General features: G+C 44.6%; 1 protein-coding gene across 1 annotated transcript in view; it reads left to right on the forward strand.

The window, feature by feature from the left end:
• Window positions 1–11046: 11046 nt before the first annotated feature.
• The window catches only part of Prss12 (serine protease 12), a 59917-nt gene continuing 52422 nt past the window's right edge, over window positions 11047–18541 (forward strand). Inside the window, 1 exon segment of the mRNA NM_053504.1 lies at window positions 11047–11706. Coding sequence (NP_445956.1) covers window positions 11229–11706 — 478 coding nt within the window. The 5' untranslated portion in view covers window positions 11047–11228.

The raw sequence follows: 18541 nt of genomic DNA on the forward strand, positions 1-18541 counted from the left end.
GGGCACTTTCACAGGCCTCCTTTTGTCAGAGTAGAACTCAGACTTGAATTTGTCCCGGGAGTCAAAAGGCACCTTCTATTTGCCTAAAATGGAGCAAACTATCGGATTGTAACCGCAGCAGATACACTCCTTCCCATCCATGCTCAGCTTCTGAGGTGTGACAGCAATTCATTCATCTTCATTCACTCAGAGTGTCCCTTAGTGTGGCATATGTTGAATTGGAAAACTCATGTATTTGGTCAAGCTGCTAGTAATGAGCATTGTCTCCGGGCATTGTTTGGACAGGGGAATCCCAAGTCCACAGTGTGGTTACTTGGGCTCCTGACAGAGGCAGGGATCTGGGTGGAGTGTGTAAGACAGACAAGAGTGAACTTGGTGAAACTGGAGCCTGGGGAGATGCGAGGGTCCTGTCTTCCTCATGGGAATCATGTTTAGAAGACAACGGCTGTTAGGATAGTTGTTAGGGGAAACAGAACAGCAGAGACTGAGTTCTCGCATATCATGATCAGTTCATAATTTCATAGATTGTGAGCTAAAACATGGGTCATCATCCTACATATGGGCTATGGCCACCACCACCAATCCCAGGTTCAGCTCAGGCCTATCCCAGACTTCTAGTTTATGCCCCCTCTCCCAATGCACACACTGGGACTTGGTGACGAAAGAATTTCTTACACTTGGCATCTCACAGCCTAAACATATATCCCACCTCACAGCAAGCAGCATTTGAGCTTGTGTCCTGGGCAGAGTTGAGAGTCATGTCTTGTAGTCTCACCCTACTGGCTGTAACTTTGCTTCCACTATCGTCAGCCCACATCAGCTCTGGGGCTTTCCTGCCTTTCTGTTCTCTGTCCTCCTGTCCTCCTCTTCAACTGACCTCCTGTCCTATATTTCTCTCCATTGTCACCTTGATTTTCTGTCTATTGTCCCAGGCGTGCTCTTCCTCTGCTCCTGACTAACTTTAATACAGCCCCAGATGTACTCCATGCTGATGACATCATCACTTCTGTCAGGCACCAATTTCAGGGTTGTCACCTTGCTCCCTAGTCTCGATTAAGCAGGATGCTGTTGGTGTGGGATCTCTGGATTTCCCCCAGTACCATTACCTACAGCATCTCCAGCTGAGTCTCCAACCATCTTGCACCCAAGTCTCTCATCAGACTCTCTGGCTTAGGAATGTGTCTTGGGAATTTGACTTTACATGCTAATGGCTCGTTATTTTCCAGAAGCACAGTTGCATTAAGCAGCCAGACACTAAACACAGAACACTGGCTGACACTTTCCCCTCTCTAACGTCTTTTACCTAGTCCCTGCTTCTTCATGTCAAGGCCCAGCTTATTACAGAAAAGGATCATGGGAGAAGTCCTATGTAGTAATTGCCAGCAGGAGTCTTCACTAGCTGTGGGCTTTGATGCTTCTTCTTTTTTTTTTTTTTTTTTTTACCAGCATTTTCTTATTTATTTATTTATTTATTTATTTATTTATTTATTTATTTCTTTATTATTTTATTAGATATATTTCTTTTTTTTATTTTTTATTTTTTTTATTATCTTGAGTATTTCTTATATACATTTCAAGTGTTATTCCCTTTCCCGGTTTCCGGACAGACATCACCCTCCCCCCTCCCCTTCCTTGTGGGTGTTCCCCTCCCAAACCTCTCCCCATTGCCACCCTCCCCGCATAGTCTAGTTCACTGGGGGTTCAGTCTTAGCAGGACCCAGGGCTTCCCCTTCCACTGGTGCTCTTACTAGGATATTCATTGCTACCTATGGGGACAGAGTCCAGGGTCAGTCCATGTATAGTCTTTAGGTAGTGGCTTAGTCCCTGGAAGCTCTGGTTGCTTGACATTGTTGTACTTTTGGGGTCTCGAGCACCTTCAAGCTCTTCCAGTTCTTTCTCTGATTCCTTCAACAGGGGACCTATTCTCAGTTCAGTGGTTTGCTGCTGGCATTCGCCTCTGTATTTGCTGTATTCTGGCTGTGTCTCTCAGGAGCGATCTACATCCGGCTCCTGTCGGTCTGCACTTCTTTGCTTCATCCATCTTGTCTAATTGGGTGGCTGTATATGTATGGGCCACCTGTGGGGCAGGCTCTGAATGGGTGTTCCTTCAGTCTCTGTTTTAATCTTTGCCTCTCCCTTCCCTGCCAAGGGTATTCTTTTTCCTCATTTAAAGAAGGAGTGAAGCATTCACATTTTGATCATCCGTCTTGAGTTTCCTTTGTTCTAGGGATCTAGGGTAATTCAAGCATTTGGGCTAATAGCCACTTATCAATGAGTGCATACCATGTATGTCTTTCTGTGAGTGGGTTAGCTCACTCAGGATGATATTTTCCAGTTCCAACCATTTGCCTACGAATTTCATAAACTCGTTGTTTTTGATAGCTGAGTAATATTCCATTGTGTAGATGTACCACATTTTCTGTATCCATTCCTCTGTTGAAGGGCATCTGGGTTCTTTCCAGTTCCTGGCTATTATAAATAAGGCTGCGATGAACATAGTGGAGCACGTGTCTCTTTTATATGTTGAGGCATCTTTTGGGTATATGCCCAAGAGAGGTATGGCTGGATCCTCAGGCAGTTCAATGTCCAATTTTCTGAGGAACCTCCAGACTGATTTCCAGAATGGTTTTACCAGTCTGCAATCCCACCAACAATGGAGGAGTGTTCCTCTTTCTCCACATCCTCGCCAGCATCTGCTGTCACCTGAGTTTTTGATCTTAGCCATTCTCACTGGTGTGAGGTGAAATCTCAGGGTTGTTTTGATTTGCATTTCCCTTATGACTAAAGATGTTGAACATTTCTTTAGGTGTTTCTCAGCCATTCGGCATTCCTCAGCTGTGAATTCTTTGTTCAGCTCTGAACCCCATTTTTTAATAGGGTTATTTGTTTCCCTGCGGTCTAACTTCTTGAGTTCTTTGTAAATACCTAATTCTTAAGACGCTTGCTTTCAATTAACTGTGCATCTAATCGGTCCTTTAAGGGGACATATTGTGCCATCTGGAGCCGAATGGAGGCTACTATATGGTGACATTGTTATAGGTGTCTTCACGCTCTGTTAGTGAACTTTATCAGATTTATTTTGGAAATAAAAGTATTAGAACATTACAAATGAAAGAAACAAAAAAAAAAAAAAAACTCCCCGAAAACCCCACAGCTTCCAAAGACAGTTCTATAGCAAAATCAAAATGGAAAATAAGGTCATCATTTCCTTAAACAAAAAAAAAAAGCCCTGTTTAGCTTTTTGCGGATTTCAATAGTTTTTTCAAAGACTTATAATTTTATAGTTTATTTGTACTTGCAGTTGTAGATTTCTGCTAACACAAAAGTGATATAAATTGTTCAAGTAAAAATCTTCTGCATTTTCATTTCTATTGAAAATATGTTTTTAGTTGAAACAGAATTGTACCACTTTCCCCATTGCTTTTCCTCAATGCTCCCATCCAGACCCTCCCCACCCCAATATATATATATATATATATATATATATATATATATATGTGTGTGTGTGTGTGTGTGTGTGTGTGTGTGTGTGTGTGTGTGTGTGTTTTCCATGGGTATACACAGAGGAAAGAGAATTAGCCTCTCCCAGAGAATACCCCATTTATTGGTTGTCAAACCCAAAATGATCAGCCCTGAAGCTGTGTGTGTGTGTGTGTGTGTGTGTGTGTGTGTGTGTGTGTGTGTGTTCTAGACCTGTGAGCTTCTGGGGGTGGGGGCGGGGATTCTCCTGTTTTTGCCCCTCATCTTGCCATAGAAAAGCTGGATTTGAACACAGGTCTTCATGCTTATGTGACAAATGCTTTACTCTCTGAGCTCACATCCTAACCTCTAACCATAGTACCTTTCCTTTTTAGTAAGATAGTATTTTATTCTATGGGAATTTCATACGTGTGTACAGTGTATGCTGATCTTACTCCCCACTCCCCCTATCTTCCCACTTCTCTAAAATCCATTCCCCCATCTTCCAACACCCCCCCAAACTTCATGTCCTGTGTGTGTTCTTTTGTTTGTTTTGTTTTGTTTTCTGTTTTGTTTTAAATAACTCACTGAGTTCAATGTGTGCCCATATACACATCAGTATGGGGCCATCCACTGGAGCTCCGTCAGGCTAACAGGAACCACACCCTCAAAGAACGGCTGACTTTCCCTCCCCTAAGAGCCATCACCTGTCTGCTGGAATGCTGACTGGCTTGATCTTGTGCATGTAACCACATGTGTACAAGACACTGTTTCGCCGAGGTCCTCCCTGACCTTTGTGGTATTCTTTCCACTCCCTCTTCGGTGATAGCCCTGAGCCTTAGGAGAGGTTGTGTGGTAGAAATGTACTATTTATGGCTGAGCATGGCACAGGCAATTACTGTCTGCACTTTGACCTCCTGTGAGTTTCTATGTAAGCTTCCCAGAAATCTCTTTAAAAAAAAATCCCCAGGAAGCTTCCAGAAGAAATTGTTTTTCCCCTAAAAGAAAGGTCAAGAAGCAAGAGTTTTCTCCTTTTCTGACAGAGGCTCCATGTAGACATGATTCCCATTGTGTCATTTGAAGGTGAAGCCAACATTAAGAGGCCGAGTGGCAGGAAAAAAACAAAGGAGCCAGACCCCACTAGCATATGCAGACATAAAGCAACTAATTTGAGTAAACTTAAAAACTTCATCTTGTATGAGGTCACGTAAATCTTTCAAATACCTTAAATGCATTTTTGTGTCCTAACTTACTTTCTTGCAGCCAAAAACGTTTGATATCTAAGAGAAGCTAGTTATTTGTAATTTTATGGATAAGCTGTTGATTTTTTGTTATTACTGTTACTAATACTGTTCTTTGTGTTTTGGAAACAGAATTCCAGCCAGCCCAGGCTGACCTCAAGCTCGCTGTACTGCCAACACTGGTCTTGAACTCCTGGTCTTCCTACTTAATGTCTCTTGAGTGCTGGAATTCCAGGTGTGCACCACTACATCTGGCTGATTAAATAATGCACAGCATTTCCAGTAAGAAGATGAAATGCACTTGGTTCACACACCCATCATCGTGCTGGCTGCTGATTTCTGATCTTTTCTGTAGATATGACATCACTACACTGTAAAGCAGGAAGAGAAGACTATTCACACTTCCTGGAAGAGCTCATTGGACCCGAGAGCCAGTCACTCAGGAATGACTGCTTCTTCCTACAGCATTGTCTGCTCTGAGACAGTGACGCCATGTCTGTGAACTGAAGAGGCATGGTGTGCCCTCCCCGCATGTATTTCAAGATCAGAATCTGGTGATGGGATCTGTCTCAGCTTGAGTAGAGCTTTAAAAGACATAAGGATTTCATCAGGTTGACAAGGTTTTAGGTAATTTTGCATCACCTAGATGGTATGTGAGTGCAAAAAGTCAACGAAGCCTGACTATGGGTCAGCACTTCTTCCAATAACATCTGCACTGCCCAAATGATTTAGGTCCTTGAGCTATGGATTAGTGAGGACACTGGCATGCTTGGGTTTGGGCAGAAGAAGGAGTCTAGCATGTAGTATAAAGTTAAGAAATGGTAAAAGGAATGAGATGTATTTGCTCGAGGGAAGCAGAAGTTCCCTGGTGTTTGAATTCAATGTGGAATGGTAGCCATTGCTCAGCGTCTAGTTCTAATGTCAGAATCCATCCTTACGGAAATGTAGAGTGGATCTGTTATTGCCACATCACCCAGCCAGCTATATTCCGAGAGGGGGACTGATGCTTTATCAGGAAGCCGACGTCTCCGAATCCAACCTTCAAATTCCATTTCTGTCTCCCCAGCTCCCCAGACAGATGCAGACTTTTACAACCACCCTGGGGAATCTCCAAAGTAGTTTCCTACTTCAGGAAAACAAGCAGACCAGACAACTCAGAACTTCTCTTCCTTCCTTCCACTTCTACCGGCTCCTAATGTCAGCTTTACGGTTCTGAAGATTTCAAAGATGAGCAGAAAAAGCACACGTAGGAAATCACACTGACTGACTATTCCTCATATAGTAACTCCTCTCATGGGACCGCAGTGTGTGAAATGGCTAATGTCCTTGCATCTTCCTGAAGTCAGCCCTTGCGTTCGGGAGAACGGGGGCAGAGGAGTCGTCAGCATCCTCTGAAGGCTAAAGCGCCAATAAACAACGGGGACTTAAGCCGTGGGTTTACTTACATAGGTCCATGTGGACTGAACACTGGGCCGCACAGCTGTCACCTTCCTCAGCACAGCCTACTCTTGATCTACATGAGAGTGCGGGCAGAATCACAGCAAGATAAACGGGCTTCCGCTTGACTTCGGGCTCTGTAGACGTGAATACTTTTTTAGACACTGCACACTTCCGGGGGTGGGGGGAGGGAGGGAGAGAGAGAGAGAGAGAGAGAGAGAGAGAGAGAGAGAGAGAGAGAGAGAGAGAGAGAGAGAGATCACTTCCAAGAAGGTATTTCCTCCATGCTCAGGTTTCAAGAAATAGGTGGCGGTCTCTTCTGGCAGGAAGTTCTGGAAAGGAGTCCTCATGTGACCGGAAACTGGTACCCTGCACCCCTTTCAATGCTGAGTTCCTGTAAATCCCAGACCACCAGCTAGTGGTTAGGTGCTGCCTTTTCCTGCCATCACTTTACCTGTTCATAAACGGTCTTCTTACTTGAAACTGGAGGGCGGGGAGATTTGAAGGGACTTATTGTCCTTAGGCAAACTCCTCAGGCAAAACATTTATGTGAAACCCTGAACATCGGACTACATCAACAAAACTGTTGAAAGGAGATGAATCACCCCAAATCCCCTTTGCATAGTTATCTTGTAAGTGCCCCAGCTGTCCCCTTTCTACAGATAAGGAGCCTTTGGATTCCCAGTATTAATGGTTTAGGCCAGATTGAGTCCCAGGCGAAAGTAACTATTTTCCTTACCTATTTGTACATACAATTTGGGCAGCTGTAATTTAGAGTGTAGAATCAATGTTTGTCTGTGTAGGAATTATACCAAATGCCAATGAATTTTAAAATGTAAATTAAAAATCAATTTGTTCTGCATTAGAAAATTCAACCTTAACAGGAAAACAGAGCGTATGACTGAGGTGTATCGTGAACCCAATGAATCGAGCGGAGCCTTCCTCTTCCTCTTGAGCATTCTGTATAGTCAGGAGTCCAACAGTACTGCTGTGGCAGTCTTTGATCTTCCATATCATTGTGGTTTAGGGCGAGCAAAGAAGACAGCAACTAATTTAAGAAAGAAGCATAGGCCTCCATTCTCCATTATTAGACACTTTTTGACTACAGGGCCCCCTGCCAGAATCATACTATCAACCATTTCGTGATTCATGGATTATATTCTGGATCATTTTTTAATTATTATTATAATTATATTTATATTATTATCATTATTTAATTTTTAAATTAAACATTACATTGTCATGTAATTGAATTGTCACTCTCTTGCAAGCCTGACAATGCCTTTCAGTTTCAAATCTCCCTGAGCCCCAAGGCAGACCCTAAATTGATTTTTTTTTCTTTTTTTCATTTTTTAATATGGATAAGTAATACCCACTGGTTTTCTAATATGTTCTTGTGCACTTGGGACTGTAAAAGTAAATACGACATCTACACCATCTGTTTGAAAGCTGTTAGCTTTTTAAAATACAGGCTCTATTTAAACCTTAAATGGCCCTTACTCAGAAGTTACTTTATACATTCACTTTTGTAACTCTGTAAAAATAATATACTTGGCGATGTTTCCAAATCAAACCATACAAAGCCTGCTTAGTAAAACACGAAGTAAAAGGATTCATAAACCACCACAAAGCAAAATGCTTACAGATAAGGTGAGCACGGAACCTGAAGAGGTGTGGATGTGGGTGTGCTCTGTGGCCCTTGACACTGCCCACCCTCTCTGCTCTAGCAGAGACTCTTCCATTCAGTTCCCTGGGGTTCCCATTACCATTCTGCTTCTCAATCACAGGAGCTGTTGAAACCAATCAATTGAACCCTTTGGCCATAAATCAATATGTTTATTTGATGGGATTGAGTGACAAAGGAAGATTCTGGGAGCTTGCTGTGGGCTCTCAAGTGTTGTGGTGCAGGGTACCTGCGTGAGAGGACATGTGTGTTTCCTTTGTTGCTGCTGAGAAGAAAGGGAGGCAGAGAAAGAGTATGTTATGAGGTTCTGACAGGGTTGGTGCCCACTCTCCTCTCCAGCTTTAATACCTGAGACCGAGGGTGACAGGAATCGACAACAGATGCAGGTAGGGTCTGGCCTGGCAGAGATACAAGACTGAGATGCATTTCAGGAATTAGTTTGGGATCTGGAAATTCCAGTTGGTGTGTGTGTGTGTGTGTGTGTGTGTGTGTGTGTGTGTGTGTGACGACAAGAACGAATGACAAAAGAGGGAGGGAGAGCATCAGCTGGGAGAGAATGATGCCCAAAGAACTTTGTTAAATCAGACTCTGCCTGGAACACAGAAGGCAGAACCCAAGTTGAGGGCCCTGGCGCATGCTTCAATTAAACAATCTCAGAAAGGTAGGTTTAAAAGCCAAAGCTATGAAATCCAGATGTGGGTTTTTTTCTAGGGGTAACTCCACTCTGTGTGCATCCACTTTATAAATGTAAGGAGGCCACAGAAAAACTTTAGTTTCTCTTTGGGACAGGAAGCTGGAAGGCAGGCCTGAGGCTCAGGGCTTTGTTCTCGGAAGCCCAGTTCCAACAGTCTTAACTCATTATCTCTACATGCGAGATGTGTGCATATACGTGTGTATATGGTGTATGGTGTGTATTCATTTGTGAGCCTGCATGTGTGTCTCTGCATGTGTGTGTATGTGGTGTATGCTGTGTATTCATGTGTGTACTTGAATATGTGTGCATGTGTGCATGCGTGTGGTATGTAATTTGTGTGTGCATGTGATGTCTGTAGGCATGTGTATGCCTGCATATGTGTGTGCATGTGTGTCTATATGGTGTGTGCGTGTGTGTATGTATGTGGGGTGTGGTGTGTAGTGTGCATGTGTGTGCATGTGTGTTTGTGGTATGGTGGTGTATGTGTGTGTGTGTTTGTGTGTGTGTGGTGTGGTGTGTACACATATATACCATAGCCTATGTATGGAGACTAGAGGACAGCCTAGATTTTTAGGAAGTGTGGTATTCATAGTTATAAAATGGAGAGGACTGGGGTCCTTCCACTTTGTTTGAGACATGGCCTCTTCTTTTTCCCTGTTTACCTAGCAGCTGGTCCAGGAGCTTCCAGGGAGCTCCACCATCCATCGGCCTATGGACATCAGACAGGCACTACCCTATCACATGGGGATGCAAGCACACATCCTCAGGCTTGTGGGAGTGGTTTAAGCACTCTGTTCATTGAGCAGTCTCCTCACTGGTTAACTTACTTCTTTCTCATTATTTCCCTATCTGTAAGATGCATATGAGATGTGTGGTGGTTGGTTGTATAGACTGGTTTGTTTGTTTTTTTTTCTAGGAAGTATGGCATCCATGATTGTAAAATGGAGGGAGAAGAGAAGACTGGGGTCCAAGAAATCCAGTCTGAAGGCCGAGACAACAGCTCCCTGCGCCATCACTTGTTGCCCAAGCTGGAAGAGACAGCTGGAAAAGCGAAGGCCTGACCTAGATTGGAACTGTTTTCTACTATGTCAATGTGATTGACAGGCTCTATTAGCTCCTACCACAATAAGTGCCAACTCCAGATACCTATTATTTTGCTCTTTTTCATAAGTACAGTTTTAACTATGCTTTTGGGGCCAGAAAAATACCAGTGAAGAAATCAGAACAATTAATTAAACTATCTTGGATTAAAAACTTTGAATAAAGATTTGACAAACAGGGCTGGAGAGATGGCTCAGAGGGTAGGAGTACTGACTGCTCTTCCAGAGATCCTGAGTTCAATTCCCAGCAACCACATGGTGGCTCACAACCATCTGTAATGGGGTCTGTTGCCCCACTTTTGGTGTGTCTGAAGAGAGTGACAGTGTATGCACAGACATTAAATAATTAAATAGATAGATAAGTAAATCTTTTTAAAAAGATTTGACAAATAAATCCGTTCTTGGGTTTCTGATAGTTATTTTACACAATGAAATGATTCATAAAACATTAAATGAAGCTGGATTAAAGTCAGGTGTAAAGAGGCCACCCAGTTTCTGATTGAAACCGAGGTTTTAACAATGGTCATTTAAATTTTGTTCAAGTTTTCTTCAGATCGCATACCTTTAGGGAACGGAGTCCCATCATCACCCCAGAAAGCAAGGTTGTCATCTTCAGCCCCTGATTTCTAGTTCTTCTTTCACTTAGTGGCCTGGTCAAGAGCAATCAGCCTAAACATTCAGCCCCTGGTAATTCTTAAAGGCTTTGGGGTGGCACAGGGGGCTGTTGGGAGAGGTGTACTGAACCATCAGAGAAACTAATAACATCTCTCACAGGCAGAGTCTACTTATATTGAAGCTAATTTGATGGGAGTTCAGCTCTTGCCTGGGGCAGCAAACCAAGAGGCTTAATTCAAGTCCTGGCCCTGAGGGCAGGAGGCAGGTGCCACAGGGACACATCTGTGGTGGATGGAGATCAGGATGAATCCCTATTAAAACCTAACAACTGGCGTCCAGGGCATCTGGTGGAAAGTGGGAGGCAGGAAGGGGAAAGGCTCAAGCTCCTTTTGCTAGATCTGCTCGGGCATTTAATTTCCTCTAATGTTCATCGGGACACGGTGTGAAGCTTGGAATCTCAAGCCCAGCGAGTCCTTAAAGGACTCAGCTCAGCAAAGTGTTTTTAACACTCCTCGTGGTGGGTTTTCATAACTTCTGTCCTGTGAATTGCCAAGGCAGAGAGGTGCATCTAATTCCATCCACATTTCTCCAGAGATTGCAAAACACAGACAGAACGACCGAGAACGGGAGAATGGGAGGGACGGGTGCCAGGTGGGAGCCGCCAGACAGGGCTGTGGTGTGTGCCTTTTGGCACGGGCAGCCTAGACCTTCCCCCGCGTTGGCACTGAGAGCCCGCGCCTCAGGCTGACAGCCGAGGGTGGGGTGGAGGTCGAGCTCCGGGCGACAGAGCTCCTGAATCTCAACGCCTCTGGCGCTCCAGCCTTTGCTTCGAGGGGCTGACCCTTCGGGTCCCGGTGTGATTCTCCAGCCGCCCTAGGGGCCCGGACAGCAGGGCGGCGGCGCGAGCGTGGGAGGGGGCTCTAGGACTCTGCCCGCCCCGCCCCGCCCCCTCCGCGGGGACCCGGAGCCCAGCATGGACCACACTCGGCGCCGCAGCCATGGCGCTCGCCCGCTGCGTGCTGGCTGTGATTTTAGGGGTACTGTCCGAAGTGGCCCGCGCTGATCCGGTCTTGCACTCGCCCCTGCACCGCCCGCATCCGTCTCCACCGCGTTCCCAACACGCGCATTACCTTCCCAGCTCGCGGCGGCCACCCAGGACCCCGCGCTTCCCGCTCCCGCCGCGGGCCCCCGCTGCCCAGCGCCCTCAGCTCCTCAGCACCCGGCACACGCCCCCGACGATTTCACGCCGGTGCGGGGCTGGAGAGCCCTGGGGCAATGCCACCAACCTCGGCGTCCCGTGTCTACACTGGGACGAGGTGCCGCCCTTCCTGGAGCGGTCGCCCCCGGCCAGTTGGGCTGAGCTAAGAGGGCAGCCGCACAACTTCTGCCGGAGTCCGGATGGCGCGGGCAGACCTTGGTGCTTCTATCGAAATGCCCAAGGCAAAGTGGACTGGGGCTACTGCGATTGTGGTCAAGGTGAGTGGCATCGGGCAGAGGTGACAGCTGGGGACTGGCACAGAGGCAGCCTGGCTCCAGGACCAACTGTACCTGTGTGTACCTGGAGACAAGGGCTTGAGTGAGGGTTTGCATTGTGGTGTGGTGGTGGTCTGGGAAACCGCATAACTAGTAACGTGCATTCGTTTGTACAGTAAGTGTCGGTCAGGAAAGCATGCATCGTGTGACGATTGTCACCGGGACAGTAGCTGCATAGGGTACTCAACTCTGATGCCATGAGAAGGTCTGTCCGGCCAACCTGTGTGTGTGTGTGTGTGTGAGAGAGAGAGAGAGAGAGAGAAAGAGAGAGAGAGAGAGAGAGAGAGAGAGAGAGAGAGAGAGAGAGAGAAATGGTGGGTGTCTGTTGTCTGTGTATCAGCTAGCCTTAATGAGGCACTCTGTATATAAAAGAGGAGAGGTAAAGAGAAACGTACATTTGCTGGCCACTAGTTTGGCAAAGGGAATTATTAAATGTAAGATGAATGCCAGCACAAACTTTCTTACCTCTATAGACACGGATTTGGGAGAGCGCTGTGGAATGTTTGCCTCGTTGCCATTGTTGACTTTAAAGCATGACAAAACTCTCAGACCAAAGCACAAAGACAGTTATGTTCTGGGGCACCGTATGGTAAATACCACCGGGGAGTGAATAACAAAGGGAAGGAGGGGGCAGAACAAGGACGGCCTCAGTAACTAGGAAGGCAGCTAAGGCAGTCAAGTGAATTCAGTAAGTGAACTCAGCAAAACCATTATTTAAGCTGTGCGGTCATTTATGGAAAATTGGAATTAAGAGTCAACTTCAGCAGAAGTTGTTACCAGGGCATCTTAAGTGTGTGTCAGCAAAAGCGACACATTTATAACTTGAATGCAAATAATAATTTGCCATTCATAATATTTTACCCTGAATTGCTGGGGTTTGCATTTTATATTAAGGTTTTAGCTTTTTTCATGCAACAACTGGGAAAAGGAAAACAAAATATTTGACTGTCTCCTAATAGACCAAAACCTCAGCTGTTTTTGATGACCCTGTATGACAGGAGTTTTACAAATTTCCCGAAGTGTATCCTTTGTCAGTAACCTTTTAGAATGACATTCATTTCTCACAGACATTTTATTTGTCTCTGCGTGCAATTGAGTTAGTGCTTCAAGTTAAAGGAAAGTGATGCGAAGGTTAAGATCAATTATTCTCCATCCTGGAGAATGACATCATCGCTGTACTCGTGTTTCACGGACAGAATGCCAATGTGGCTGTAAAAACACGGAGATGATGTCAAGCAAAGAGCCCCACGGTTACCTCATTTACTCTAAGATCATTTTTAATAAAAAAAAATCTTGTGTCTAGCAGTCATTGGCAGCTTTTATTATTATTCTTAGTTTTATAGATATGATAAAGAATTATCAGGGAATTAAAGTGGAAGAAGCAACAGTCTGCTTTCCCTTCAAAGCATAATAAAAAGCAACTCAAAGTTATAACAAGGTGATCTAGTTCTCTTCCCAAAAGCACAAGTAACCTTCAGTTTTATATTCCTGTGAAGAGACTCGTTTGTCTTTGAATTCCAACCAACCCCTCTTCGGAGAGAAATTAATACTTTTCAATGCCTTTAGGTTCATAGCTAGTTTTTCAGCAGCCAAAAATCTCAAATGTGGTTGTGTTTAGGTAACCGAATACCTGAGGAACAGAAGGAGGCACACAAGATGAACAACAGACAAAGGGAAGAGATTACCTTTGTAATACCTGAATGGCTCTTCGAGGACCAAGCCTTGATAGGCAGAGCCTTGAGCTCTGTCACTCACTTGTGCAGGCCTGGCCAGCTATGCTTCATGAGATGGTGCACACACCCTGAATCTTACAGTTTTCTTATTCCCCACACACGTACTCCAGTTAGGGGTTTAGGCTAGAGCACTGTATGTTAATGAAAGAATATCACATCGTTCTTTAAAACAAAACAAAACAAAACAAAGCATTGCTCCTGTTCGTTAGGCTTGACTGTTAAGGCTTTGGGTTTCTTCCCATAAAGAAAAGCAGGTTATTTCTAGAAGCGACTTCTTTGTTTATTTGCATATGTTGATGTCTCTAAGCTTGTGTGTGTGTCTGTGTGTGCACGTACACATGCACGTGCTCAAACACAGGTGTATAATTTATGTGTTCTTCATTTAAAGCCCAGAGACAGGAACTGGGTGACCTTACTCTCTACCTATTCCTTTGAGGTGGGGTCTCTCCCTCAGTCTTCCTCTTATCTCTGCCCTGCTTGGAGCTGCTCTTGCAGACATGGGCAGGGTGCCCCACTTGTTATGTGGGTGCTGGGATCCAGACTGCTGTTATCATGATTACACAGTCAGCACTCTTAGCTGCTGAGGCACCTCTCCAGCCCCGGAAAGAAAATCAGTTTTTAAGCAAATTAATTAAAAGAAAATTTTAAGCCCTGGGCATGTCTTCAGAATGACCTTGTATAGTTATTACAGGGAGGACTCACTCAACACCCACTCTATGCTGGATGCTGGACTAAGAATTTTACGTTTGCTTTATTTATTTTTTCATAGACGTCCTTATAAAGGGGCCCCTACACGTTTCTATTGGAGATCTTAAAGGCATATTGCCAGGAAAGCAGAAGAAAATAGGATAGGATGTGTACACAGATGTGTACCTTTTCACTTCACAGTTCATTTCCCTCTATTTCTTTATTTGTATGCACTGTAGAAATATCTGCGCTCTGTTGCAACACTCCCTTATTAGCTTGTGGGCTGGTCGAAAGGGCAGAAAGGAGGAAGAAGAATTATGCTTAGTACGAGCACAATGCACATTATTTCCAGTCTCTTATGCTTTAAAGGTATTCCTTTTTTTTTTTTCTTTACAGAAAACTGGAGCAAAAGAAAAGAATAATATATAAGAAACGTGATCCCTCTTTTCAAACTTAAACTGGGGGCAGAGTAGAGTTTCGGGTCCCATACAGAGAAGTGAGAAAGTAGGGTCCTCCTCCTCCATGATGCTGAAAGAATGGGGTGGAGTTTTCGGGTGAGCGAGGCGTGGACAGTCCATTAGCTCATGGATCAGAGCAGGAAATGTGGTTCTTAGGCTCTGGCTCCAAGGAACTTAGGTAGTAGTAATAAAAGATCTTTTTTTTAGTGGGATACCTGAGTCAATCCAGGGAGTTATTTCTCATAGGGAGCATTTAACTCTACCCAAAAAGTACTGGCATGAGGGTCCGGCAGGTAAAACTGTCTGCCATCAAGTCTGATGACCTGAGTTTGATCCCTGGAACTCACATGATGTAAGGGGAGCACTCGCTTCTTCAAGTTCTCTTCTGACCTCTGTGTGTGAGCCATGGCGTAGGCCTTGGTCTTAGTCACTGTTCTATCGCTGTGAAGGAACTCCTGGACCAAAGCCATTCTTCTAAGAGAGGGCTCGCCTACAGTTTCAGTTCATATCATCATGGTGGGGAACATGGAGGCATGCAGACAGACATGGTGGATGGAGAATCCTACATCCTGATCAGCAGGCAGATGTATGCATATATGTAAAGGTATCTTTTATCTGCCAGATATAATTGCTATCTTGGAGACTTTCTTCTGATTAAACTCATCCTTTCTAGCTCTTTCTGAACTCTGGCTGGTTCAATTTAGCTGTCCTGTCTCAAATCCCTCTCCAAGCTGACTGATTCGATCTGGCTTTTCTCCACGTCTGACAGAACTGCTCTGCTTGGCCTAATACTAACTTTGGAAATTTGTTCTAACCTCCTGGCTCCTTCTTATTCTCGCACTTCGACTGCCTCTGCTGAGCCACACTGTGGGAACCTTGAAAGCCGAACAGAATTCACGAACTCGACCACACTGCACAAACTTACTCAACTCATCTCTCTCCCTGCACTGCTCTTAGGTAGCCTCTTTCCTGTTCTCCTGAGAACTGGGCGTATCCCATTGCTGACTGATTCTGTGAAATCTTTCTCTGACTCATCACTTCCAAACAAGGGGCTTCCTTCTACAAACTAACTTTACCTTCATTGTTTGGGGATAAACCTGTGTACTAACGATGCGTTTGCATTTCAGCCAGATCACATAGACCTAGAAGGTCTTTGTATGTGATTCCTTGCTAGAGCAACCATGTTGCTGGAATTCATATCATCATATCATATCATATCACTTCTCTCTCTCTTTCTCTCTCTCTCTCTCATCAATTCTGGGCTTGGCATGAGCTTCTGAAACCTCAAAGCCCATCCCCAGTGACACAGCTCCACCAGCAAGACCACCTCCTTTGATCCTTTTAATCCCTTCAAGTAGCGCCACTCTCTGGTGACCAAGCATTTAAACACACCAGCATGTGGAAGACATTCTTATTCAAACCATCACAGCCCCACTTTCAAATAAATAAATGTGAAAAAATTCTAAATCTTCACCATTCACCTAGAGTCCTGTCAAAATGCTTGGGCTCTAGCCTCAGGGTCCTAACCCCCACATCCACGTCAGGAATTACAAGGTGCCCTTCTCAGGGCCAGCTGAAGTGAGCAGATGCTCTTTAGGTGGCTTTCAAACTCGTTAGGCCGCAGCCTCAGAGCAGGTATGAGGTGCGCCAACCTTGGTTTCCTGCGTGGTCTTATAGAGCAGCACCATTGGCATTTATTCTGCCAGTGTGTGGTGGTAAACAGCGCAGCTCACCAGAATATCCATCCTAACTGAGTGGGAAGCCTCTCAGATTTCCACAGGCAGCTGACTGCTTCCTTTCACCGATCCTTTGCAATGAGACCACGCTTCCTGACTCTGAGTGGCAATGATTTTCACAGTTTCAAGTTGTCAAAGCAGAAAGGGGAAACTTGCTTGGCTCTGTCCTGAGAATTCCCCCTTTGTAGCAAGCCGTGAATTAGCCTCAGGTGGAAGATGGCTGATGAGAAGCACAGGTAGAATAAATGATAAAGGAATCTGGTCATCAATCTCTTGGCACAGTAAGTTAATCGCTGTGAGAAGAGGAAACGGTTTACCTGGGCTTCTGTTTTCACAAGTTTCGGTCCATGGTCCATTTGGCTCCACTGAGGGCTCCCTCCACCTGAGGGCTCTTTAGGGGCAGAGCATCATGGTAAGATGCTGACAAGCATAGCTGCTCATGACTTCTCAGTCAGGAAACAAGAGTAAGGGACTGGGGTCCCAATTCCCCTTCAAGTACCTACCCACAATTACCTACCTTCCTCTGATAAAGAGCTGTGTTACCTCCCAACACTCATAGGCTGGTGGCCAAACCTTAGCACTTGGCCTTGGGGCAGCCTTTAAAGATCCTAAGCCACAACAGAGTGAGTCCCAGATCTAGCCTTTTACCAGCTCTTGCTAATCTGCTCCTACATAACTCAAAGTGGCCCCAAGTCTCCCAGTTAAATAGCCATGCTGGTCACGTGGGCTAACTGTTGCTGTTTGTGGGCATTCCTTTTGGAAGGCCACATGCTGCTTGAAGTGAAAGTCAATTAGAAAGTTAATTAATCAGGTAGAGTGGTTCACACCTGTAATCTCTGCACTCTGGAGTCTGAAGCAGGAGCAGTACCTGTGAGTTCAAAGACAACCTAGGCTCCATACTGAGTTCCAGGCCAGCTAGGGCTACAGAATGAGATGCTGTCTTTAAAAAAAAAAAAAGGTGGTAGAAGCTGCCCCCTCTTGTCTGCCTTTTAATCCTACATCTTCATTCTGTGTAGCAGGTGTTTAAGAATGTTTATTAGCAATACCACATTCGATCCATTTCCTAGACGAACTTTATCCATGCAGCTCACTCTGACTGTCTTCTTAGAGATTTTATTTAACTTTAACTTCCCCGACACCCATTCGATATATACTGTTGCGTGCGAAAAGAATCTTAAAACAAAGCCAAATCTCCTCCTACCGAGGTATGATTCGTTTCTATAAGTCAAGGAAGCTCGGAAGAAATAAAGGAGCAGAACCAAATGGATCAGTCAGCTCTGCTTGACAAATCCTGCTCTTTCCTAAATGAAATAAAAGGGAAGCTAAGCCAATTGGCTTACTTGGTTACCACGATGCACACTTGTTTTCAGAGCGAATAATCAGCAAAAAATAAAAACCTCCCCCTAGAGCTTTTGGAACTACTAGGAAGTATAATATTTATAATATGCAGTAGTCATAATACACTTTTGAAACAGTTTGGTTAAGGGCAAAAAAATGTCATGTTAACCACACCAACCCTTTTCTATCTATTACTGAGCTTCACAGGCAAAGCAATGGATTTTAGCTGTCTGTATTATCCTAGTGGAATAAGACGGATGTCTGCCAGCAATGCCAACGACTGCCCATATCCTTGACGAGAACATTCTTAAAGCATAAACATTTCAGCATAGCAACCACTCAAAAGAATAAGAGAGGCTCCACCACACCTTGGAGACGTTAATATGTGTACGCCACTGCATTAAATATACCTCTATGTCCTATATCACATGTAACACTGGGAAATAAATTACATAGAGGTTTTGTCTTCATTACAAATGATGAAATTATGACATTGTCTGAAAACAACTGAATGGGGGAGGGAATGGTCGTTGACTTCTGTGAATGCAGTAAAGGACGCTAACTTAACTTGGATATTTTCTTTTACGCTGCTCTTGGCTCTTAGCATCCCCAGTTGTAACTTGAGTCTGCAGTTACACTGTGGAACAGTAAATTACATCGTATCATCCCAGACCGTCGTCTAATGCCAGGGCAGTTCCCTGACATCCAGCTAAACTCACTGTTTCCATTACGTCCCATCTATAATTCATAGTAATTTTTCATCTATTATTCGTGGAGATACCTTTAGTAACAGTAAAAATATGAGTTGGTCTAGCTCAGTGTGAGA

The sequence above is a fragment of the Rattus norvegicus genome, chromosome 2 (genome assembly GCF_021556685.1).
Source record: "Rattus norvegicus strain SHRSP/BbbUtx chromosome 2, alternate assembly SHRSP_T2T, whole genome shotgun sequence".
Classification (NCBI taxonomy): Eukaryota; Metazoa; Chordata; class Mammalia; order Rodentia; family Muridae; genus Rattus; species Rattus norvegicus.